This window comes from Ambystoma mexicanum, chromosome 2p, assembly GCF_040938575.1.
Source record: "Ambystoma mexicanum isolate Mex_15411 chromosome 2p, UKY_AmexF1_1, whole genome shotgun sequence".
NCBI lineage: Eukaryota > Metazoa > Chordata > Amphibia > Caudata > Ambystomatidae > Ambystoma > Ambystoma mexicanum.
Window position 1 is genome coordinate 902316690 of NC_090923.1, and position 26385 is coordinate 902343074.

The 26385-nt window shown below is 47.7% G+C and overlaps 1 protein-coding gene across 8 annotated transcripts in view; it reads left to right on the forward strand.

Moving 5' to 3' along the window:
• Positions 1–26385, forward strand: part of LOC138565957 (uncharacterized) — a 1066445-nt gene that overhangs the window by 94550 nt on the left and 945510 nt on the right. For all 8 annotated transcript variants that reach the window (XR_011301733.1, XR_011301735.1, XR_011301734.1 and 5 more), the window contains exon 3: positions 22503–22536. Coding sequence is in view for 4 of the 8 variants with exons in the window: in XM_069643053.1 (XP_069499154.1) it covers positions 22503–22536 (34 nt within the window). In the remaining 4 variants the exon portion in view is untranslated. The remainder of the gene's footprint in view (positions 1–22502; positions 22537–26385) is intronic.

A 26385-nucleotide genomic window follows, 5' to 3' on the forward strand; every position in this document is an offset into this window, starting at 1 on the left:
AGCAAAAAATGGCCTGATCAAAGACACATGCGAGGAGATGCAGGTAGAGGTAGCTGTACACAAGCACTGTTGCCAATATGTACAGTCTCACACTTGTGTGCCAAGGGAGGACAGGATCTGAATCATAGATCCACCGCACACACAACAACAGGCCACCTTGGCAGACCAACATGCAATGTGCACTCATACTACCCACATGCAGATGCACACATCGGCGTCAACAGACCAGAGAAGCCTCATGACAAGAGCAGTACACACACAATGTGGCATGAATCTAATATAAGGCCGCAGTCATGACATCCAGAATACTAACAGCATGCTCATCTCTTCCCAACAGGCACACAGTCCTTCAACAGTGATGACCTAGGACCATCATGAGGCCAAGCAGCTGCAGGCAGACCTGCAAAGGCAAGCATGCGCAGGCAACAGGGCAGTCAACTGCCATGTCGCAGCCACCATCAGCACCATTGCCACCCACCACTGCATGTGGCACAGCTGCAACCACACCGGTAGTCACTGTCCCTCCTGTACCATCCATACCACCATGGGCACAGCAGCTACCAGGCCATCATGGTGGGGTTTCCACTGAGGAGGACAATGATGGTGACAGCAACACCACCTACCCCTCAGTCTGTTAAAATCCCACGTCACCCCATACCCCCCACCATTACCACTGCTCTGCTTCAGTAGCATTGATGCACGCTGTGTGCAATAAAGGCCCAGAAGGGAGAACTCACTGCCATCGCACAAGAGATGAGACACAAAGAGTGAGGGAAGGGAACGAGATCACCTCCTCTGTGTTAGAGGTCATGAAACATGTCCAACTTTGCCTGGACAACATGCAGGCCAAGGGGTGAGACCTACCCACATCCTTGACTGCCACTGAGGGCTCCCAGCAAGGCAGCCCTAGGCGCCAGTCACAGAGACTACGTCCCACACAGGAATCTGCCAGGAGCCTCATAGCTCAGAGGGCCCGCAAGTGACATTAACACTGACTGGGTGCTCCAGTGGGTGGGTTTGGGAAGGGGTTTGTTGGGGGAGGAGGGTGCTGGCTGAGAGTGGTGTTGAGGGAGGGAGGGTGAGTGGAGGGGGAACAAGTTCTCAATGAGTTCTTTCCAGGTAATGCCTCCATCCCTGGCCTCAATGCGTGGGTGCATGTGACCGACTGGCATAGCATCATCATCTCCTGGGGGAGGAATGTTCAGATCTAGGGGCAGGGGTATGATACACCTGATGCAGATATTGTGAAACATTGCACAATGTTTCACAATATTTCACATGCCAATGCAATCTGTCTCACCTTCCCTGGCCTGTACATGAGTGCACCCCCAAACCTGTGCAGGCACCTGAATCAGGCCTTCAGGAGGCCAAAGGTCTGCACAATCATCACCCTGGTCCTCACTGGGTATTCATCCAAGGGTTCACCAGCCACCGAAGCAGTGGGTATCCAGTGTCACCTACAAGCTGGAGTGACACAGGTGTGAGTACTGTAGATTGGTAACGGCATTGCCCGTGATGGTGGCATTGCAATTGTCAGTCTGTGCATGCATGTCCCATTTCACATTGAGCTACACTGTTTCACATTCCAGTCCTTGCATGCATATTGCACTTCTCAGGAGGTTGTCCAGAGTGACATGGTAAGGCGTAGAGGCAGCTCAGGGTCACCACGCATATTGTTCTATGTATCTGACTGAGAAGGTGGCATGCCGGTGGGGAACGGGGTGTCGGGGCCTGTGAATTGCTCCCATGTATGGTACCTGATGGGAGTCTGGGCTGCAATTGCAGGTGGTCATTTGGTCATGATGGTACGTGTCATTTCCAGTGTACCCAGTGTATGCCGGGTCTGATGGCAGGGTGGTGTCCCTCAGTAGTTGTTTGGCCGTGTGTCGTTCTGTGTATGGGGGTGTCATTGGGTGATTCATCTCACGGCCACACCATGTGCAGCATTGTAATTTGTAGGCCCTGAACCTGGTTTTAGCCTGACCTCCAGAACTTGCACCTAGTGTGTTTGCCTGGGCTGCCTGTTTCGGTTATGTGTGTGTCATTGGATGGGCACTGCTACTTGTGCATCACTGGATTGTGTTGTTTCCTCTGTGTCTACCTGCCTTGGACTTTTGTTGTTGCCACATGGCATCTTCAGGCCTGCTCCTTTGCTCCTGGGGTTCCCCCAGGCCATGCATTTGGTGACCCTAGGTGGCCATATCTGATAACGCACTGCCATTAGATTTTGGTGGGGTGGGGGGGTTGCATCATGGTACTTGTAGTGCATTGCGTGTGGATGTCCTGTTGGATTCCATTGTATTATATTGTATTGTATTGTATTGTTTATTTATATAGCACCTATACACAGGAAGTGTTTCAAAGCGCTCAAGGAGGGTGGGAACGTGGAGAAAAAACTACAGTCGCTCAGAGCCCTTGAAATTTGGAGACGATAATAGTCTGCACAGAGTAAGTGCATAAAATACATTTAACAGTTGGCACACAGCAAATAGGCCTGATGGCGATTCTGCAGTTTTACCAGTGCGATTTAGGGGATAAGACAAGGCAGAACAGGCAGACGATCTTCAGGCACTTTGCATTTTGATTGTGCAAGTGCATAGACGGTCACAGGGAGGGGGAGGTCCAATTGCATATTTCATGTGATATTAACAAATTCAAAAATAACAAAAACCTTTTTAAGGAAAGAAATGTACCGACAAAATACTGATTTATTTTATTTTTTTATTTTTTTATTTGGGGGCCCCCCAAGCCTATCCCCACCCGTTTTAACCCCTTACACCACCCCCATATATATATATGTTATACAAGTTCTGTATTTTTTCAATAATACTGGTTTGTTCAAAATGTTTTTCGTTCATACCTATTCAGTAATACCACTGGATACCGTCCTGTTGGGGTTGCCATGGCCTGCTCAGTGACTGCCACATCTACCCCTGTGTGTTGTGGCCTGTCCATTAAGGGGTGTGCTGGTGGGTTCTGCATGTGCAGGCGCATTCCCAACATGCATTCATTAAATGTTATACTCCCCACCCCCATTGCCTGCCAGTCCAGCTGCAAGGTATATGGGATTGCACATGTACTCACCCAACATCCAGGTCTTTTGTCCTCTGTGATGCGCCATGTACGCCGGAAGGGTACTGTTACGCAAGATCATAGCATTGTGGGTTGATTCTGGGAACTGGGAACAGCAGTGCGTGATAGTCAGGTTAGCGTCACAGGTCACCTGGACATTGTGGGAATGGAACTGCTTCTGGTTCCAGTAGACCTCTGAGACATGAGGGGGCACCAATTCCACATGTGTGCAATCCAATGCTGCCACCACATTGGGCATGCATGCAGTGGCATAGAACCAGGCTTTGGTGGCATTGAGCTGTGCCAGGGTGGTTGGGATGGCAATGTGTTGGTGTACATGGTGCTGGAAGGCCTCCAGCACCTGCACCCACACTCTGGAGTATGCAACCGAGATATATCATGCAGCTGGCAAACAGAGTGACAGAATGTGCCAGAGGCCAGGAAGTGCAGGACACCAACTTTACCAGCAGTGGTATGGCTGTCCTGATGCCGATCCTGCTCACTATGTCCTTCTGGATGTGGGTGAGGAGTTTTCTGATGGTCTCCCTGTCAAGGCGGTACAGGGTTATGATTTGTGTGTGCGTGAGGGTCCATGGTGTGGCCTGCGAGAAACTTGAAAGTGTCTCACCCGCTAGTTCCCGGCGATCTGTCACCCTGGTGTCCACGACACAGCCATCGCTATTGAATCCATTTCCTGGGGGTGGACCAGTGCGGGAGGATCGCCTGAATGAGGGTTCTTCATGGAGTGTAAGTGCGACTCTGAATGGTGAGATGCGATATCCCCTTCCCTATAACACCTTTTCCCCATCCTACCAAGTAGGATACCTAGAAGCTCAACCCCCTCCTCCTTTTCTGACACAAACACTTTCTCACTGACAGTTCATCGCGAGTGGACTAAGACCAGAGCGGTATAACTGACATGTCCCAACACAAGAGTCAGGCAGAATCAGGCAATTACTGATAATTACCCACACCTGACTTCCATCACACTTCCCCACACGGATAAAAGGCGGAGCACGAATGCACACTCTGAGCAAGGAAAACCGCACAAGGAACCGACAATTCCGAGATGGCAGTTTAAACCGAGGAGAAAGGCGGTGAGACCAGAAATGGCGACAAGGAGGGAACTGCCCGTACCCTTTTCAGGCAAGGACCGTGACTTTCAAGAGCCCTTGAGGAAAAGAAACAAGACAGGGAATTGCCACTGACGAACGGTGCAGTGTGTGTCAAAAGTACACAAGGCCCTCTCGCATTTATAGCCATGGCAGGGAGAAGCAATTACCACTGTGGTACTGTCCTTCACTCAGACAGCAAAGCAACGCCAGCAAGTTCAGCACAGCCGGTGAGTTGGAGAAACTGATAGCAGACCGGACTGTGTTAATCTCAAGGTTGCATGGAGCAACATTGTATGAAGAAAGAAAACTTGTATGCGATTGAACCTAATGAAACCGAAATAGGTACCAGATACAGAGTGGTCTGGCACCACGTGGGTGCTCACTCGAAGGTCTCCGTTTGGTATCCAACTGAGCGTGTAAGAATTAATGAACTGTGAAATCGAAGTGGTCCTGCAGTGGGTTAAGTTAAATCCTGTGCACATTTGAAAGTCTTCCATTGCCTGTGGACTAAAATTGGTCTGAGCCTGGCTGAGGGGGACTAATTATATAAAATGGTATCTGAGCCTGGAAGAGGGGGATCCTGGGTGAACCGTATGTCACCCGAGAAGTTATTGCTGTGGCAAATGTGAACCCGACTGAGGAATGCCTGTGAACTAAAGTTGGTCTGAACCCGACGGAGGGAAGCAAAAGGATCTGAGACCGGCTCAGGGGGATCAAGGATGAAGAGTTAATCGGCGGACTTGAATATATAGAAAGGAACTTCTTCTGTTGTTTTTGGTAAATCAGGCCCTCTGAAGCAAAAGACTTTGAACGTAAGAGACTTGGGCACAGAAGGCCCTGATGTTGGTAAAAGGAATTGTGACCTCATGACGAAAAAGCCAAAGAGTGTGATCTGCTGGAGTGACCCGCCTTGTCCTGTGCTAAAAACGTGCGTAAGGGATGCCAATGGCCTGAACATCCTGACTTATCATTTTGTGAACACTTCTTTCTATTTCGCAAACATTATCCCACACTATTTGTAGGATAGCGGTAAGTATTGGCAATTGCTAGACCCTTTTTATTGACTCCACTAGGACTGTATTATTATTATTTGATGATTGGAGCTTGCTCCTATCTTAGATTTAGGTTTAGATAGGCGTCTTTCACACCCCTTATAAAGTTCAATAAACACCCTTGAACTGTGATAACTTATGTCTGTCTTACTTTGATACCATGCCTCCCTTACAGGCTCTTGTGCGAGGGTTCACAATGCGCCTCCTCCTCGCCACTTGCATCCCCATCTGCAGCATCTTCCTCCTTCTCTCCCTGGCCTCCTGTTGCCACTGCTGGTACTCCAGCCCCAGCAGCTGTAAACCGGTAATTCCGGAATGTCCAGTATCTGGCACTGGTATTACCAGCAACAGTTTTTCTGCCTACTTGTAATTTGCAGGAACATAAAAGTGCTGGTAAACAGAATTACCAGCACTTTTAATGTTTACAACAAACTTGTAATGAGGCCAGAATGTTCTGGCTTTGTTACAGTTTCTTTTCCTAGCGTGCCTTGAGACATTACCAAGGTAATGATATGATATTTTATTTGTATCACGCTCATACACTAGTGTTTCAGAGCGCGACGGGCAATGGAGGGGAAACAAGGGAGGATAAAACAACAAACGTACAAGGCCCAGTGACATTGAGAAGGTGGAGGTGCAGGGGAGAGGGAAGTGAGAAAGTGCAGGGGCGAGGGGAGAAGTGGAAAGTGCTAAGCAAGGGATGAAAACAACAGCAACTAGTAGTGCAGCCAGCAGGGGGGCAAGTGCATGGTTTAATGCGCAGACAAGGGGTGTCTGATAAGTGCAGGTAAGGGGACTGTAGGGTTACAGATACAGACCCAAGTGCAGGGGTTGCCAGGATGGGTGGATGGGTTGGCAGAGACCTGGGCCCGAAGTCAGAGGGTAACCAGGTGCAGGGTATTGAAGCAGACATATCAGCAGGTGAGAGGAAGAGCAAAGGCAGAAGCAAAGAGGAAGGTCCTGAGGTGCTTCCCGAACCGGAGATGGTTTTCCTCAAGTTTTAGAGTGGCATGGAGGCTGTTCCAGAGGGAGGCCCCAGCCGGAGAAAGAGATCTACCCCTTACTCGTTGCTTGGAGAAGCGACTGACCCTTGGAGAGTTGGAGGTGGAGGAGCGAAGAGCTCGAGTGGGATGGTATTTACAGAGGGAGAGTTGAAGGTATTTTGGACCCAGGCCCCAGAAAGCCTTGTGGACAATGCAAAGGGTCTTGAATTTGATCCTTGCAGCTACTGGGAGCCAATGCAGAGATTTCAGGGCTGGAGAGATACGATCCCAGGGCTTGAGGCCAAGGACAAGTCTTGCAGTCCTGTTCTGGATGAGTTGCAGAGGGTGGAGAGTAGAAGCAGGCAGATTTAGAAAGAGGCTGTTGCAATAGTCAAGCCTAGAGAGAACCAGAGCTCGAGAGACAGTAAGCTTCTGTGGGAAGGAGAGGAAAGGAAGAATACCTCTGAGGAGGTACAGTTGGTAGTTTAACTTCTTGGAAACATCAGAGATGTGAGGCAAAAAGGAGAGTGTGGAGCTGAAGGTTACCCCAAGGTTCTTAGACTCACAGGTGGGAGCAGGAAGATGGCCAAGGGAGGCCAGCCAGAGAGTGACAGGAAAGGAGGGTGCAGGTGTGCCGATGAGGAGAATCTCAGTCTTGCTGGCGTTGAGGTAGAGATCATTGGCGGCACACCGCTCTTGGATAACAAACAGACAGTCAGAGATGAAAGAAGGAGAGGAGGTGGCGACGGGAAGCCTGAAGATGAGCTGGGTTTCATCCGCATAGCACTGAAAGTTGAAGCAGAGCGCGGCAATGCGGTGGGCAAGGGGTGCCAGGTATTGGTTGAACAGCCAGGGAGAGAGGTGAGACCCCTGCGGAACACCACAGGTGGAGAGTGAGATCGAGGAAAGGAAGGAACCAAAGTTGGACATGGCAGGGTCGATCAGAGAGGAAAAATGTCAGCCAGGCCAGGGCCTGCTCGGTGATGCCCAGGTTGTTACAGAGACGGTTGAGCAGGATGTCATGGTTGACCGTATCAAAGGCAGAAGAGAGATTGAGTAGGATAAGGACAGAGGGGATGTTAGAGTCAAGGTTGGAAAGAAGGTCTTCATGGATGTTCAGGAGAGAAGTTACTGTGCTTCTGGCAGCTCTAAAGCCCTACTGATGGTCATGTAGACAACCAACATAATCGGTATGAAGATTAAGCTGGGAGATGGCCAGCTTGTCCAGGAGTTTGCCCAAGAAGGGAGTGATGGAGATCAGGTGATAGTTAGCTGGGCATAAGGGTCAGCTGTGGGTTTCTTGAGAAATGGGTGCACAAGACAGTGCTTCAGAGGGGAGGGGAAGACTCCAGAGGCGAAGGAGAGGTTACAGAAGTTGGCCAGAGCTGGACCAAGGGTGTCAATGTGGTCCTTGATGGTTTCTGACAACAGGGAAGAACCTTTTTTGATGAGACTTTCATAGATTGGACTTGTCTAGAAACCTTCATCGGGGGAGAAAAGAGGAAAGGAAGAGAAAGCGGGAGAGGGGGCAGCTGTAGTAGGGGCAGAGGTAGAGGAGAGAGAAGGGGGTAGAGGAGGAGAGTACGGGAGGTTGGATAGGATGTCCTGGGTTTTTTAGATGAAATGAGAGGCAAGGGCCGTGCAAAGGGCCTAGCAGGTGACAGGAGAGGTAGAGACTGCAGTAGAGTTGGCCAGCTCCTTTCAGATTTTAAAGAGTTTGGCCAAGTTGGTAGAGATCGCAGAGACTCAGGCTTGGATGTCGGCTCTCTTCTTAGTTTGTACAAGGAGCTAGTAATGCCTTTGGAGCAGGCGACAGGCCAGTTTGTCAGATGATGTACAAGAAGCCTGCCATTTCCTCCCAGCCACCCTACACTCACGTTTAAGGGTTGCTAGGTGGGAGTCGTACCAAGAGTTGCATTTGGCTTTGGGGTTCAAGCGGATCCTCATGACAGGGGCAAGAGCATCCAGAGTATCAGAGATAGAAGAGTAGAGCATGGCAGGGGCTGTGGCAGGATGTGAGTCAGCCGGAGGAGAAGTAGGAGAGAAAGTGGTGGCGAAAGTCTCACTGACACACGTTTCATGGGTCGGATGACCGAGAAGGTAGGTGGCAGTGTTGGAGTTGGCTTGGCCTGAGGGGTAGAGAGGGAGAGATGGGAGGGAAGGAGGGAGTGATCACTCCAGGAGAGGGGAGTGATCAGAGACATGGAGAGGAGGAGGTCGGAGGAGATCAGAGCATCCAGCATATGCCTTGTGGAGTGAGTCGGGCCAGTGGGGAGAATAGAGAGAGAGAGAGAATCACAGCGGTCACAAAAGAGTACAGAGGAGGAACAGGGAGCATCCAGATGGATATTGAAGTTACCAAGAAGGAGGAGTTGAGTGGTTGAGGCCAGGAGGGAGGAGGAGAGGTCCACCCACTCAGAGAGAAAGGAGGTGATCTGACCAGGTGGCCAATAGATGGTAGCCACAGAGAGTGCCCAGGAGAGAGAGAGAGAGGCTGCAGAGAAGGCATTTGAGTAGGTCTGCATAGGAAAGGAATCCACTCAGGGAAGGTCAGGGCTACACCCCCTCCGGACGGGGTGGATCTGGGTGCGGAGAGGATCTTTTAGCCGTCCGGAAGGAGAGTGTCAAAACTCGTAACAGAGCTGGCAGTGAACCATTTATTATTTTTTATTTTATTTTAGCATTTGTACAGCGCGCGAAGCACAGAGGCATCTAGGCGCTCAGATAGTAGTCTTACGAAAGATGGTTACCTTTTGACATATCTTAAAAAAGAATACATTGTTACAGATATTGCAGTAAACATCGTAATTGAGTCATGATCAAAGGATAACAATGGCAGGACTGCATAAGACAATACAATATTTACATTTGACCTTGTCATCCCGGAAGTAGAGGTTACAGTAGATTATTGCTGGATGTCAGAGCTAAAGAGGAGCGTTTTAAGTTTTTTTCTGAAGGACCAATTTAATTGATCATTTCTGAGTTGGTGCAGAAGAGCGTTCCATAGTTTAGGAGCTATTATTGGGAAACTGGAGCCTCCTGCTTTTAATCTCTTGAATCTAGGTATGCTGAGTTGATTTGTGTTTCGCTCCGCGTTGGTCTGTTAGAATTGGCTTTGCTAATAAGGTTGCTGAGATATTAAGGCGCCTTCTTCGCCATACATTTATGCGTCATGGTTAGAATTTTGAATTTGATTCTGTCCTGGACAGGAAGCCAATGGGTGTTCCTTCTAGTAGCGTAGCTATGGTTGTGTCTAGGGATGTTTAGAATAGCTCTTATGGCATTGTTTTGTACTTGTAGCTTTTTTTATGTTTCTAACGCTGGTTCCAGCGAAGAGAGAATTGCAATAATCTATCCTTGATAGTATTAATGCTCTGGCCAATTTGATGGTATTTTCAGGAGAGAGGAAAGGTCGATTAGCTCTTATTAGTTTGGCCGTGTACATAGCCGAGGAGACTACTACATTGACTTGTCTGTTTAGAGTGAGGGCAGAGTCAATGTAGACTCTGAGAGTTTTTATCTCACTGGCTACTGGGATGGTATTGCCATCAATGATGAATGATTTGTACTGTGGGGTGAGGTTATTGTTTTGTTTCCAATGATGATAAGCTCTGTCCTCTCATCATTAAGGCATCATTTGTGTCTGGCGAGGTATATTTTGTTTAGGTTTGTTTAGGTTTTTTGTGTCTGTGTCATAGCATCCTGTAATAGGCATTAGAATCTGGGTATCATCTGCGTAGTTAGTATACGAGATACCCATATTGTCCAGTTTGTCAAATAAAAGTTTGGTAAATGCGTAGTAAAGAGTAGGTGAAACACAAGAGCCTTGTGGAACCCCGCATGTTACCGGGACTGGGGGGTGGCTGCTGCAGATTCTTAAAAGACTCTCATGGATCGATTAGATAAGAATGACCTGATCCAATTTATAGCATTTGAAGAGAATTGGGCTGCTGTGTCTAGATGTTGGCATAGGATGTCATGATTTACTACATCAAACGCAGCAGAGAGATCTAGTAATAGTAGGATACATAATTCTCTGTTGTCCTTGTACTGATCCATTTGTGATTTCAGATCAAGCAGGGCTGTTTCCGTACAGTGACCTGGTCTGAAACCTGATTGTCTTAGACCAGAAAGGTGGTTATCTTCGAGGTGTTTTTGGATCTGCCGATAGGCTGAGCGATCCAATATATTCAAGTAAGAAGGGAACAGTTGTAATCGGACGATAGTTAGTTGGAATATTGGGATCCAGCATGGGTTTTTTGAGTAAGGGTAGAATCCAGGCTGTTTTTAAGTCATTGGGGACTGTGTTGGTCACAAATTAATTATTGATGAGATTAGTTATGAAAGGGGCAAGTTCCAGTACACAATCTTTTACCAGGGTTGCCAGGCAGATATCCCCTTTGCATCTGGAAGGTTTTAAAGTTTTAATTATGTTAATTGTGTGTAGAGTAGAGAGTGGAAGGAAGGAGAGTTTAGTTACTTCAGAGGTGTCTAGTGGAAGGTGACTGGTTGGGGGGGTTAGGTTGAGATTAAGTTTGTTTTTTTTCTGTTCAATTTTGCATTGTAGGAGTGCGACTTTATCCACCAATGCGTTTTGGATTTTGGTACACCAGTGTGTGTCTTTGATCGTAAGGTCAATGGTAGATACTGGAGATTCCAATTCTCGAAGAACAGTGAATAATTCTCTGGTATTAGATTGGGCATTGAGAATTCTTTGGTTATAGACTGCACTTTTGGATTTGATAGTTTCGAGCTTATACTCGTTGGCTAAAGTTTTGAACAAGGTTTTGTTTTTTTGAGATGGGGATTTGATCCATTTGTTTTCTGCAGATTTTTTTTGGGCCCGTAAGGCTTTAAGTTCCGGGGTGAACCAAAGGTTAATGTCAGCCGGAGGTTTGGATTTTTTACTTTTTAGTGGGCAATTATCTCCATCGCTGCTATCATGGTTTTGTTATAAAGGCTAACTAGGTTCGATGGGTTGCTAACCAAGTGCAGAGTGTTTAGTTTAGGTGAGAGTAGAGGAAACATTTTATATCGGCTGACATTTTTGAGGTTTCTCGAAGGGGCCAGCATAGTTGGGAAATGCTTATTTAGTACCTTAGAGTTAATGTTGGTAGTGAATGAGGTAATGTTGTGATCGGACCAAGGTGAGGGGATATTGGACTGGATGGTGATAGTACAATTAATATCACCTAGCCAGTCCAAGGTGCGCCCTTTGTCATGTGTTGGTGCTGTGATTCTTTGTGTGAAGCCTTGGGCTTCTAGGTTGTTTGCTAAGAGGGTGGCATTCAGGTCTTGGGGGTCATTTAATCCTAAATTAAAGTCACCCATGATAATCATGTTCGAGTGTGGTTTCAGATTATGAGCCAGCAGTGTTGTGATATCCTCTTCAAATGTAGAAATGGCACCTGGGGGTCTATAGATAATGTGGATTGTGAGAGTGCAGGTAGGTGTAAGGGACATTTTTACAGATCATGTGAGGACAAGTTGGTTTAGTCAGAGACATCGAGGTCAAGTTCTTTCAGGAGGCGACAGATGTCAGAGGAGTGTTTGATGGTTGAGCGAGAGTTGACAGTGGCAATATGGAGAAAGTTGCCATCCTTGAAGGACTTCCGGGGAGGGGTACAGATCAGAAGTACGCCGTGCGGCGTTTGTGAAAGGAGGTGTAGACAGAGCCCGAGGGGGGGTCAGGAGAGGAAGAAGGAGAGTGCAAGGTAGCCAAGGAAGAGGCAGATGGGGAGGCAAGGACACCGAAGAGGGGAGAGAAGGGACAGCAGGAGAAGAAAGAAAATTGATTAAGCGTGGGAAGCGTCTATCAAAGAAGAGAAGGTTGGCCTGAGGGCCTTGGACTAAGACGGTGCCATTCAGGTAGACTTTAATTATGACTTTAGAAAAGTCGAAGGGAGCTAGGAGGGCCTCCCAGCGGGTGCCACCATTAATGGGAGAAGAAGAGAAAGGAGAGAGCGCAGAGACCATATGAAGAGTCCATAGGTCTGGCAAGGGAACGACAAAGAGTATGTCGGTGAGACTTTGTCTGGAGGAAGCGCTAGTGTAAGTGTCAGCGATAGAGAGACCAGGGTTAGAGACCAAGATATTCCTTTTGAACCTCTTCCTGCCAGACTTAGTGAGGAGGGAAGGATAGTCAATGGAGAAACAGTTGGATAAGATAGGAGAAACAGAGAGCGCCATGGGTGATGTAGAGAGAGAGGGGCGGGGAGAAGCAGGGGGTGAGGGTCAGGATAGGAACAACGAGGCAGAGTTGCACAGTGCAGTCAGTGGGCCAACTAAGTACAAGAGAAAAAGCATGTAATACAACCACGAGGGCACAACTGAATTCAAATTGGAACAGTTGATGGCAACACAACTAAATTCAAATTGGAACAGTGGGTGGGAACACAACTAAATTCAAATTGGAACAGTGGGTGGGAACACAACTAACTTCAAATTGGAACAGTGGGTGGAAACACAACCAACTTCAAATTGGAGCAGTAGGTGGGAACACAACTAAATTCAAATTGGAACAGTGGGTGGGAACACAACCAACTTCAAATTGGAGCAGTGGGTGGGAACACAACTAAATTCAAATTGGAACAGTGGGTGGGAACACAACTAAATTCAAATAGGAACAGTGGGTGAGACAACTACATTCAAATTGTAACAGTGGGTGGGAACACAGTACAATCACAGGCTGAAAGCGTGGGGACAGGAGCGATGGAGAAGTCAAAGGGGGTAGGAATATGTCCATTTGGCGGGAACTAACCCATTGTTATGGAAGTGAAAAAATTATGCTAGTTCAGGTTGCGCTTGAGTGCTCCAGGTGAGGGGGGAGTGCAGGCAGTCCCCAGACACCGTTCTGGCACCTGAGAAGTGGGCCTTTGGCTGGTGGGCCAGCATTCGCCTGCCGGCTTAGTGGTTGGCTGAAACAAAGGCAGGGCAAGCCAATCACAGAGGCCTCTGCCTAATGCAGGGAAAGGCAACAAAGGGCTGGAAAAATGTGGCAGCCATGCTGGAAAGTGAACCCTAATGCTCAGAATGGCCCGTAAATGCTGCTTATGAGTAGCACAACGGCGCGCTCATGAGGGTGAGGGGCTGCAGGTGATTGCTTCTCCCTGGCATGCAGCAGTGATCAATTTCATGAAAAAATTATGTGCACCTCAGGCATTGCGACAATGCAGGCCTACCTGCTGTAGAATGGTGGTGGGGGCTGTTGCCCAGACTGAGCATGCAACACTCATACACAAAGGATGCACAGTCAGAGATGGAAATGGACCAACCTTCTTTATTTAGCTACAAACAGGAACTGGTGCACAACGCCAACACTTCTCCTCTTCCCCTTGCATCGTGAACACGTCCCCACCAGAGGGGCTGATAACTTAAAGGAACAGTGGGCAGTTACACCACCCCCGGTCAAATGTTCAAACGTCCGGCTTAACACTCTTCGACCCAGTGTGACGGCTTGCGCGTCACCCGTTGAGGTCTGCCGCCTCTTTCAGGTGCCTCTACCACTCCAGGGGGTTCGTAACCCGACCAGCCAGGACCTGGGTCCTCCCTAGACGGGACCCAAAAGTCATCTTGCGGCTCCTTTGCCCACGGGTCTGGCTCCGGCAGAGGCGATTCACTGTCCTCTCGTTTGACAAGATGCTTGAACAGAGAGCTGTTTCTCGTAATCTCCCTGTCCTCATTTTGGGCCGTCACCATCGTCCCTTTTACGGCAGTGACATTCATGGGCTTCGGGGCATATCGTGAATCTGTCTTCCTGATCATGGGCTGTCGGACAAGAACTTCATCTCCGACCTGGAAGTCCTTTGGCACTGCTCGGTGCCTCAGATCTGACTCCTGCTTCGTCTTCTCCTTCACCTCTGTATCCCTCTGAATAACTTCAGCTTCTGTTGCGCCGGGGGTCGAGGAATCTCTCACGATGCGAGTGTGCACATCGTAACTTACCATCAGTTCTTCCGGGGTCTTGTTGGTGGCTTCGTGAGGGGTATTGCGGTAGTTGCTCAGAAGCCGGCACAAGGCTTGATGAGGGTTGGTGGCCTCTATACGAGCCTTTTGGAGAGTCTTCTTTATTGACGCCATGAATCGCTCCACCATCCCATTCGCTTAGGGCCATCTCAGGGTTATCTTGAGGTGTTTGAACCCTAGATGCCTCGCAAGTGCCTCAAACTCATGGCTGTTGAACGGCGGCCCGTTGTCAGACTTGATCACTGGGGATGCCCCATTCACTGAGTACTTAATCTAGGATGGCTGTGACATGAGGAAATGTGGTGGTGGCCACTTTCTTTACGATGGGGAACCGTGAATACTCGTCGATGAGGAGGAGGAAGTACTCCCCTGACTCTAACGGTCCTTAGAAGTCAGCCGCGACTTGCTCCCATGGCCGCTCCGGGATATGTGTTGGCTGCAGGGGAATCGGAGGTTCCGCTGGTGCGGTGCACTGGCAGGTCAGACAGTTCTTGATCCATTCGTCGACCAGTGAATCCAAAAATGGGAACCACACATGGCAGCACAGTTGCCTTTTGGTGTTTTCTGCTCCCCAGTGACCCTTGTGGGCCGTTTGAACTACCTCAGCCCTGAGTGCTGCAGGGATGACGATGCAGCAGCCCCTAAGTAGGATGTTGCGGTCTTTGACAGCCAACTCGGATTGTACTCTGGCTAGTCTTTCCATCTCCTCTTTGCACACCTCCGGGTGAGTAAGGGTTGCACAACGGTAATCTTTCCATCTGTTGTTCGTCATGAGGCTGAGGGCCAACGAGGTTCTCGGGTCGGCTGCCGTTGCAACTGTGTCCAATGACGGGGCAGGCGAAAGTGAGGCATAATGAGGGATGTATCTCGCACAGTATCCTGCCATCCCCAGGAAGGACTGGACGTCAGCAACGACCCCTTCCCCGCCATTTTATCTCGCTGTTGCACAGGCCTACCTGAGACCAGGGCTCGTGGTGTTGACCCACACTACTGATCCTAGTGATTCCCACGCACAAGTGGCACGGGGTAGCCCCCATATTTCGCCCACTGCTGAACCCTTGCACCGTGAAGGGGACCCAACCTCAGACTTTCATTGAAATCACCTTGTTGAGAGGACGCACTGACCACCATGGGTGAGCCAGCTTCTCCCACTCCAGCACACAGCATGAAGTCTGTCAAGCTGCGCATGCCCCATCCATACTCAATGACTCCACAAGCCAACAAAGGCCCACGGTGGACCGAGTGGCTGGAGAATTCTACCACTTCGTAAGGGGGTCTGGAGAAGGGGAGGGGTCTGGAGAAGGGGACTCACCGCACTGCGAGACGTTTTTCTCAATCTAGTGGGGGCAGGGGGATCAAAACAATCGTCAAGACCATCCCTACAGCAGATCAACCAGACTTTGCTTCCCTGATCACCGCTCTTGACAGACTACTCATCAAACCGAACAGGGATTACGAGAGATACCTATTCAGCCAGTGCACACAAAAACCCTAAGAGACCGTGGACGAATATATAACACGTCTGAGGGTCAAGGGGGCCCACTGCCAGTTTGATGCCTTCTCCTTAGACGAGGCCATACGCCTGCGCATCATCGAAGGTTGCCTGTCGCCCACTCTCAAGAAACAACTGCTAAAAAGCCCCTCACAATCCCAGAGGTCAGTGAACTGGAGAGAATCATTGAGAGGGTCGATGCCCAAGCTGCCTCAATGACGGGAGCACCGGCACCAAAGCATGACAACAAAGAACTCATTGCTGCTGCCCAGCAAGTACTCGCAGGGCCACACCTTACAAACAATTCAACGTACCAGGGCCCTGACAACAGAGACAGTGCTACCGATGCGGCATGGCCTTCCCACACTCTGGGTCATGCCCAGCTCTATCCCAAAGAGGCGCCAACTGTGGAGGGAGGGGCATTTCCAATCTGTCTGCAGGGAAGGGAGACCTTTTCCTACCCCGAGATCCCAGGGGCCCACCAGGATGCCGTACCGGCCACCACAGCCACAATACCGTCAACACAGGTTCTGCCAGCCCAACCAACGGCGGTATGTTTGCTCCGTAGACGAGTACCAATACCAAGACTATTCACAAGACTACAGATACCAGGAACAACCATCCCGCCTGATGGACGAATATGACGGGCCCCCTAAAGGATACCCAGAAGAGGACAGCCAGTACATGTTCATGCCCCACCCAGGCACGCCACGCTACGACGAATTGGGACAGGACGAATTTGTCAGCCTCATCTGAGACAGCGAAGAAGTCAAGGAGGCCCCGAAAATCCCAGTCAAGATGGGCAACAGCCTTTTCCAATTTCTAGTAGACTCTGTCGCCACCGTCAACATCATGGGGGAGAAAGAATATTTGAGAATCCCGGACAGACCAACACTGGAGATGACCCACTCTCGAATTTTCCAGTGGGGCACGACAAAGCCCCATGACACCGTAGGCCACTTCAAGTGGCGCCTCCTTCTCAAAGGACGACAGACAGACACAACCATCCATGTCATCCGTAGCCCCACTAAAGATCGATGTCTTCTCAGTTACTACACTGCTTCATGCCTGGGGTTCATCGACATCAATTCTGGTGTGGACGATGTGATAACGTCAGCTGCCGTCACCCACAAGAGAGAGGACGCAGTGAGAGCCATTGTGACTGGTCTCCCTCACAAGCTCATCACCAAACAGGACATCATAGAGAGGTTCCCCCAACTCTGCACATGCCCGGGAAAGCTAAAAGGCCCGTAGATAAAGCTACATATCAACCCATCAGTTCGGCCGGTCCCGCAACATCCCAGATGCGTTAGATTCCATCTCCAAGAGGCGGTCTCCAGAGAGCTCGATCAGCTGCTCAAGGATGGCATCATCGAGCCAGCTACAGGGCTGACCCCATGGGTATCCCCCACTAGTGATCGTGCAAAAAGAAGGCGGGAGGCTGCGCTTGTGCGTCGACATGAGGGTGGCCAATACTGCCATCCAGAGGGAGAGACATCCCGGACCATGCATAGAGGACATGATTGTGCAACTTAACAACGCCAGAATGTTCTCCAAGCTGGACCTAATACAGGGCTACCACCAACTAGAGCTACATCCCGAATAAAGAGGAATAACAACGGCGCAACCCATGAAGGGCTATACCGATACTGACGGTTGAATTTCAGAATCTCGTCAGCGGCTGAGATTTTTCAGGAAGCCGTTCGACAGATAATAAGACCAATCCAAGGAGCACTAAACTACAGTGATGACATTCTCATTTTTGGTGCGTCCAAAGAAGCCCACAATGCCACACTCCTGGCTACTTGCAAAGCAATTCAGGCGGCAGGCCTAACCCTCAACATTGACAAGTGTCGGTTCAGTAAGTCCAAGTTAAACATTTTTGGACACATCTTTTCAACAGACGGCATGACCCCCGACCCCGACAAGGTCGGCACCATCACCAAGCTAAAGGAGCCGCAACAGGTTGCCCGTGCAACAGCGAGATAAAATGGCGGGGAAGGGGGTCGTTGCTGGGCGGTGCCACACATCCAAAGACAACGTGGATAGACCAAAGGTAGCACCACTCACCGTTGTGCAGACACCAGTCTGCAGGCTAAGTCCTAGTGGCTTTTGTGGATGGTTTGGTGGAGGCTGAAACATGGATGCACCTCATGTGGGTTACAAGTGGAATGGAGGTCCTTAGCAATAGAGATCCTATGTTATACTCCTTGAGCCTAGAAATGCACCATCTGTGTCTGTTAGTGCTTCACAACCAGAGGCAGCACTCATTAACTGAATGCATTGCAAACAGAGGAAAAACAGAGAAAAGCACAGTGGGCTATATTCACAAAAGCAGCGCTAATGAAAGGCGTTTCATTTGCGGTGCTTTCAGAAATGCCCAGGTCACCTTATTCCTAAAGGTCACCTGGGCATTTCTGGAGTGGCTGGATCAGGAGCAAAGATGGGCTGCCCAGTCCCTTTGCAATCATTAGTAAGACTCTGCATCCTCCTGCACTAATGTATAACAGGCTCCTAGCAACCATTTGGTTGCTGGGAGCACATTTTATTGAGACGGGCATTGATGGGCCCGGCTCTGTGAAATGTCCCACTTCGAAAGAGAATCATGACAGGGTCATGATTTGCACCTCCCCCTGAACCTGGTTCAAAAGGCACAGGGGGATTATCCTTGTTCGCATTTGTGAAATCGGAATGCACTTTAAAATGCCTAGAAACACCCCCTTACTTGCATGAATGCATAGGGCAAAATAAGAGCATCTGTAGGAATGCGCTTCTTTAGATGCCTTTTGTGAATTGGGCTGCCACTTTTTTGGCACAAGTCAGGAAGGGCACTAGCACATCTCACTTGCACCAAAAAAGGTTATTACTGTTCTAGCCTAGTGTTTGTTGATAGCTCATTACACTCAGTGCACAATATGCTTGAACATTACTAGTGGAATAACCTTTTACCTACATGTGATCTGACAGCATTTATAAGGTAAGAGAGAAAACTACCCCCAGGAATCAAATAATTTAAAGCCAGATGTGGAACCCACCAGGATCAGCAGGGATTGTCTGGTGTGTCCAAAAGCTGCAGTCTTGTTTTTAGTTTGTTTTGGCTACTAAGTGCTGAAACTATTACATGAGAATACAGCTAGGGAGAAATGGCATATGAGGAGGGACAGAAAGCTTGTAGGTGTTGTTTGGTTATTTACCCACCCATTGATTGCTCATGGCCATGCTTATCGCTATGGCCATTCCCACTCACTTCCAGCCCCTCCCTGCCCAAAACACATCTTCCTGGTAGCTCTTTGAGCTGGCTTTATCAAGCCTTACCATCAAACTTTGTGTATGAAGTGCCTGACAGTGTTTTTTCAAAGCACTCTTCTCATAGTTAATGATTTAATTAGAGCTGTAAATGTACTACTGGTGTCATAAAAATGTCTTAACCAGATCTGCATTTAGCTACTCGATTTATACGCCGTATGCATGTCCTTCACTGCAGTTTTCTTAAAAACACGCATTGGCAAAGCTAACAGTTTTGGCTTGCGTATCAGTGTTAGGCATCATATGCCCAGGTGTACACACCATTTTGCAGTTGCTACCATCAATGACCAGTTAATTCCACTAAGCAATGGCAAATGCCTTTCCCATGCCTACAAAAAAGCCAAAACTGTTGATATTGTCAATGCGTGTTGTAAATTGCGACCCACCACAGCAGCACGACTTTAAGGGGCAAATCTGCTCACATATTAAAATCCACTATTGTGTGACCTCATATACTCTCTCTGCATGGCCCACAGCAGTGCAGCCTATATAGAGATTGGGGGATAGGAAAGACCCCCAAACATGCAACAGCATAGCCAGTGATGAAGGAAAGGTGGGGGAGAAGCTTTGCGTTGGAAGTTTGCAAAAGCACAACCTCCTCTGAGCCCCTTCTTACCTTTTTCAAGCATGAAACTTGAACTGGCAACAACCTGACCCCAGCCTCTTTGTTGGTCTCTGCAATGAGACAGAAAAACACAGACAGAAGTCTAAGAGGGTAAGGCCTTCATACTCCCCTTAGAGAGTAGAAGAATATTCTGGATTCTTTTTGCCACTATGCTGTTTTCTGTCTGGGAAGGCAGGGGGACTTCATTTAATAAGAATTGCGTTGAGGCAAGGGTGGAGGTAACGGTGTAGTGTGATGATCTTTATGAAGAATGTAATGGAGTGTTTGTAGTAACCGTAATTTTGGCTTTTACAATGTTTTCAGACTACCTTGTAAATGTAGTACACGTAATTCTTTCATAGAAAAGTTGTTTTTCATATATTCAAATATAGGTATGCATTTTCACTAACACAGCACAAGAGGCGGATATTATATCCCCTCAAATAGTAATTCAAACGGTTGCTTTTTATCCTGGTGGAAGATTCGGTAATCACCACTTTAATGGAAAGTAAAATGGTCACATTTATTTTTACCACATTTGTTACCACATTTTCTACTGCAAATAAGTAGATGGCAGTAGTGTAGGGAAGGTATGGTATCACAAGTATGACACTGACACAATGGATACAATTTGTAAAACCTCTATTGAAAATGTTGGGGTCGGAGAAACTCCTAGTTTGCCCTATAACTAAGATGGGAGTAGTCTCGACCATCAAACAATAAACAAAACAGTCCTTGTGGAGTCCGTCAAATCAAAATGGCCTATGCTAACAAAACCTAATGCCTGCCCTATCTCTTGCACAAAAAGTGTACAAAGGAGAAATGTATGCAAAGGAAAAATCAGTGTTCAAAAGAATAAAGATAGCTGAACCAACTCTCCTCCTCACGTTAAACCTCACAGAGTAGGGCTGTCCTTGTAGGTAGGATGACACACTCTGGCTCCGCTTCTAACACTCTAAGCAGTTCCACACCGTGGGTTGACACCCGCTGGGCTTTCTACGTTAGAATCTCTTTCTTGACTTTTCAAAACTGTATTTCAATGTAAAGTTCTCAAAGGTCCCCCTCTGTCAGGCTCAGACCTCTCATGTCACAGTTAAACACAAACTTGCCGGGGCTCCCTTCCCTAAGCTTACTGTACTTTGGGTCTCCCTCACTTGGGCTCGGATCCCTTCCAGGTGTCAAAGACTTTCGAATGTGCATGGTTCTTACAGACTACTGCAGGACCACTTCGACGAAAGGTTTGCATTCACTTTCGCTTAATTCAATTTCGCTTTGCTTCACTCAATGTACCTTTCGCAGAGACTTTAGAATGTGCTACATCATTTCGCTGGACAACTCTGCTACTTTGTATCGCTGATCTCACAGCTGCCTTTTACTTCAAAGTTCATTCACAGGTCTGCCTTTCTTCGTGTCTCATCCACACGCGTGCAGCCTTCACTTGTGATGTAATGTTGCTACTTCATTCGCTTTAACACACACCAGTCTTTCAGGTCGCTTGCCAACTCCCTGGCTGTGTGCTCTTCTTTCTTGATTTGCTATTTTCAACTCACGAGTCAAGGTTTGGACCACAGGCTTGGCTTCGCCTCTCTAACTCTGCCGTTCACCCGGGAGGGTCACTGGCATCCACGAAACACAATGAAATCTTCACTTGTGGGATCTGGCCTTCTCCACTTGTCTTTTTGGTGGTCTGGAGGCAACAACCTCCAGTAGGGAACCCTTGGGGTTTTCGGCATGCTGCTCTCGTCCCTTGGTCTGTTGCTCTGCTTCAGAAGGGGAGCTTTTGTTCCGGAAGTTCTACTTGTACTCGTGTTCTGCCTTGCTCAGAGTGTGTCTTTAGGTGTTGCCTTTTATTTGTGTGAGGAGAGTTAACTGCTATCTGCAGTATGCACTTAGTGTAAAGTGCCTGACTTTGCCTGACCCGATTAACGGGACATGTCCAGTACGATGTGAGAGAGTTAGTCTGGTTACTGTTAGTCACCCTCTTCCTCGGCCCAGTGCTTGTGTATAAAGGGGGAGGGGGATTAGGGACTTAGGAAAATCCTACGAAATAGGATGGGATAGTTGAACAAAAAAGGGGGGAATAACACATCTCACCATCGGCTACCTCACTCCCACTCCCTGAAGACCCCTCACCCAGGGGTCCACCCCCAGGGTCTGAATCCAAAGGCGATGGCCCTGGCCATCTGAGAGAGAGAGCGATCCCTGGGGTCTAGCAGGTGAGACACCCTCTTGTTTCTCAAAGTAGGGCTCAGGTATTTAGAAGGATTGGGTGGAGAGAGGAGATGAGGGAGGGTGCAGTGGCGTCTTGCAGTAAAAAATGCGGTAAAAAAAAAAAACTCAACCATAATTCTTGAGAGTAAAAATATGTTAGTTTTACATAGATCCGAATATTCAGGGTGGACGTTTTGTTCCCATGGTGCACAATATGTATAAATCACCTTATCTCCTATGAGATGAACATTTATGTGCTGTACATCAAGTTGTTCCCTACTTTTTTGAAGGGTCCCTTGCTGCTTCAGATGAATCTATCAGGTATGATGGTGATGTGTTTGGAATATTTCATGTGCTCTTGTTCAGAACTGCCTGTATAAACAATATCATTTTAATTCATAATTTATGAAAAGTGTACTGTAGTGCACGCTTTTTGGCTGCATGTTATTATACATGTATTGAAGCTATCTTGCCAGAAGGTTGAGCTTTCTCACTCTGTTCGCCCACTTGGCACAGTTTGGGACTTGATGTAAAGCTTTCACTTGTTTCCTTTTGTGTCTTAACAGGGCGCAGAATATGTATACATATTAATAATGTGTTCTTTTAATTAGAATTCACCCAAGAAGAATTGATGTTATTTGTTTAGCTTGGCTAAAAATTGATTTTTCGACAACATTAATTTAGTATTTTTATCTCTTATAGAGTTGTGCTTCTCCATGAGACGTATGATGTTCCAGTAAGTAAATGAACACATTTCCAAATATCACTTTTACAGCTCCTATCTCAAGACTGCTTGTACAAGACGACATCTTGGCTCGATTATTCAAACCTTGGAATGTCATGTTCATAAAACACCTGCATGAAAAGTTTATGTATTATGTGCAGAGTGAGGCATATATTTGGGTTAAAGTACCACTTACCTTATAAGGATATTTCAAGCCACAAAGGAGTTCCGGGATCAAAAGGAGGATGGAGGCCAATGGCTGAGTTCCTTTATTAGGTCACAGAACTCTGAGGTGTCTTACAAATCCTTTTTTCATGTGTTAGGGGGAATTTCATTCCTTAAAATGTATGGCCTCTCCATCATCCCCGGTAATACTTGGGGCAGGAAAATATTGTGCAATGTTACAGCTGCATTACAGCCTCATTTCTGCACCGCCGTACTGCAAATTGGTTGGTAAGGTGGAGGATTTTCCTCCAGCAAAAGGTTGGAGGTAAATCCTCCACCTTACTGCCCAAAAATGGCAAAATCGGCAGAATTATTACGGCAACGGTAATTCTGCGTATATCCCCATGGTGTCCTATTGATTTACAACACCTACCACCACTTGTAATCCCACGATAAATCCACAGGATCAAGTGGTGGTAACAGTAATTGCATTTGGCGATATTTTATCAGGTTTACCCCAAAAAACTGCTAAACGTAATGTTGCCCTTGGCCTCTTGCTTACTGTAATGCAATAGATCTTCCCGTTGTTAATACATATAGTCAATGTAGAATTTGATTGGATGAAAAGGTATCACTAATATGCAGTTTGTAATATATTGCAAATAAATATTTTAAGTAGTTTAAAAGTTTAAAAGAAAGTATTAAAATTACATTTTATGATTTGAAGTAACTGGTAAAATGCAGCTAGAGTCCTGCTCTCATGTGTTAAATTGCAGCAGTGCACTGTGAGAAACCTAAGGGCGTCCTCACATCTACTGTCCTTGAATCCCCTATTTAGGTGGCCAGAGAAAGGGCATCGCTCTTGGATCCTGACCAGGAAGGTGGACAAGCGAGGGAGGATCACACAGGTGGAGGGTCCTTGGGAATGGGGAAAGGGTGACCCTGAGAGAGACACAGTACTTCCCCTTTCCATTCCACAATGAACCTATATTCCCAGAAGCTTTTGTTGGATGTTGTTTTTTTAAAAAAAACAATTTTTATTTTTGAACATAAACATCTTAAATACTGTTTAATCATCAATCAACATATATGAAATAACGTAACAACACCCTAGCCCACCTCCCACCTCCCTCTCAATCCATGTCTACATCACACTTTTAATATCCTTCCCTATTCATTGTCCACTTCTTGTATATCCGCGGTAGTTTAGTGTGCAGGGATCTCTACCCCTTCTTGAGACTTCCGTTTGGAGGCCGTCAAGTCAGCTATGAGCAGTCTCCATGCCCCAACCACACTCTCCCCTGTTCCCCTTCGTTGCTGGACGCCTCCTGTCACACTGTGGTCTCTGCATTGGCCCATTTCAACAAATCACTCCGCCACACCCATGCCACAGGTCTTGCTTGAGCTTTCCAACCCATTGCTATTCTCCTTTTTGCCAGTATGTATGCTAAGTCTTTAAGTTTATTTACGTGCTTAGCCTGTTTGGTTTTCGGGCACCCCCCCAACAGACAAGCCTTGGGTGACTCCACATCTAGGGTAATTTTCGCTTTCTTCAAAACCTGCTAATTTCCAGGCACGCCCAAAACATATGCACCAAATCCGCATCCACCTCCCCACATTTGGGGCACTTCTGAACAGCTGTCTGGCTAAATCTGGCCATCTTGTTCGAGGTCAGATATGTTCTATGTATCACGTACATCTGGATTTGCTGAAGTCTTGTGTTTCACTCTATTCCACCCCTCATCCGACAATGGTTCCCCAAGGTCTGCTTCCCATTTCCGTCTAATCTGATCTGTTTCCCCACCCACCTTGGACATTAATATCTCATATATGCATGACGCCTCATGCCGGCCTTCTGAGACATCATAAAATTATTCCGTCGCTTCATCCGGCTGCAAGGGCATGACCGAATCCGGCCACCTCCGCTTAAGGCTTCTCAAAAGTCTGGCGTATGTAATGTATTGCCCTCTATGTATTCCTGTGTCTGCTACCAACTACTTGAATACTTGGAGGGGGGTTCCTTCTTTAAGTACATCTCCCACTGTGGCTACTCCCATGGGATCCCAGCTCCTCCGGACACTCCTCCTAGTCTGATTGTCCACCCCTCCCAGTGCAACCAGTGGTATCTGCGGGGAATACAGTGCTATCCCCCCTTAGCAGACGTCTTGCTCTGTGCCACATACTACACCACAGGCGCAACAGCAGGTTCACACTGGTTTTATACAAATCTGGTATCCATGTGACTTCCTTCAGGAAGAACGGCACACCCACCCTGCCGAGCAGCCACCATTCTGACGTCTCTTCGTCCGACAACCATTTGGCCACAAATTATAGTTGACTAGCCATGAAGTACATCTCAAAATTAGGCAGCCTTATGCCTCCCTGTTCGTATGAGTTCTGGAGCTTCCACAACACCACTCTATTTCTTGATTTATGCCATATGAAGCTCCTGCATACACTATATAGTCTATTAAAAAAGACCTTTGAGATCGCAAAAGGGACATTGGTAAAGTAATGTAGGAGTCTGGTTAGCACCACCATCTTCAGTAGTGCTGCACGCCCCATCATAGACAGTGGCAGCTTCGCCCAGAAAGACATGATCTTCTCAATCTTATCCACTGCTTTAACTGTGTTGTGCTTATGTTGCACCTTGGGATATGATATATATCCACTCCCAAGTACCTAAATGTTGCTAACTCTCACTTAATCAGTAGCACCAGTAAGCTATGTATGGGCTTCCCTTTGTACTCCCCCAAGGGGTACAAACTTGATTTCTGGGGATTCACCATTATTCCTAACACTAGGGGATATCGTGCCATCACATCCAGGACATACTGTAAGTTCTGCTCCGGGTACGTAAGATACAGGGGCATGTCATCTGCATACAATTTAATCAGATGCTTTGCATCTGATGTGATTATACCCACCTCCCCAAACTCCGTCCTCAAATAGGCCGCTAACGGTTCTAACGCCAGTATAAAGAGCTTTGGGAACCAAGGGCACCCCAGTCTCGTACCTCTACCCAGTTGCCATTGTTCCGAAACAGTGGCACCCATCTAACTTCACCCATCTTATGTATAAGGGACCCATTCCAAAACCCTCCAGAACAGCCAGCAGCCAGGGCCACTTAATTGAGTCGAACACCTTCACAGCATCGAGTAATACCACCGCCACTTCATGTGTTTCCCTATTTCTGTGATTTATTATGTGATGTAATCTTCTCCGGTTGGTAGTAATGTTCCTATGTGGGACGTATCCTGTCTGATCCGGGTGGATGAGTTTACTTATCACGGGCCTCAGCAGTATTGCCATCACTGCATTGAGGATCTTACCATCTTGGTTCAGCAAGGATAGGGGTCTGTATGATCTGCAGTCTGTGTCTGGTTTATTAGGTTTGAGGAGGGGAATGATTATGGACTCCCTCAACCACCCAGGTAACCTGCCATGTTCTAGGGCTTTGTTCAGCATCGCCAGAAGTGGAGGAAGGATGCCTGTCTTGTATTCTTTATCAAATTCACTGAGGAGCCCATCCGCCCCGGGGACTTTGTTAGTAGGAAGATCTCTAATCACATTCTCTAGTTCCTCAATCGTATTTGGCACCTCTAATCTGTCCCTCTCCTCTACACTTAGCTTGGGGAAGTTTAACTCCATCAACGTTTCCTGTATATCTACTACTTCCTCTTCCGTGGTTTCCTA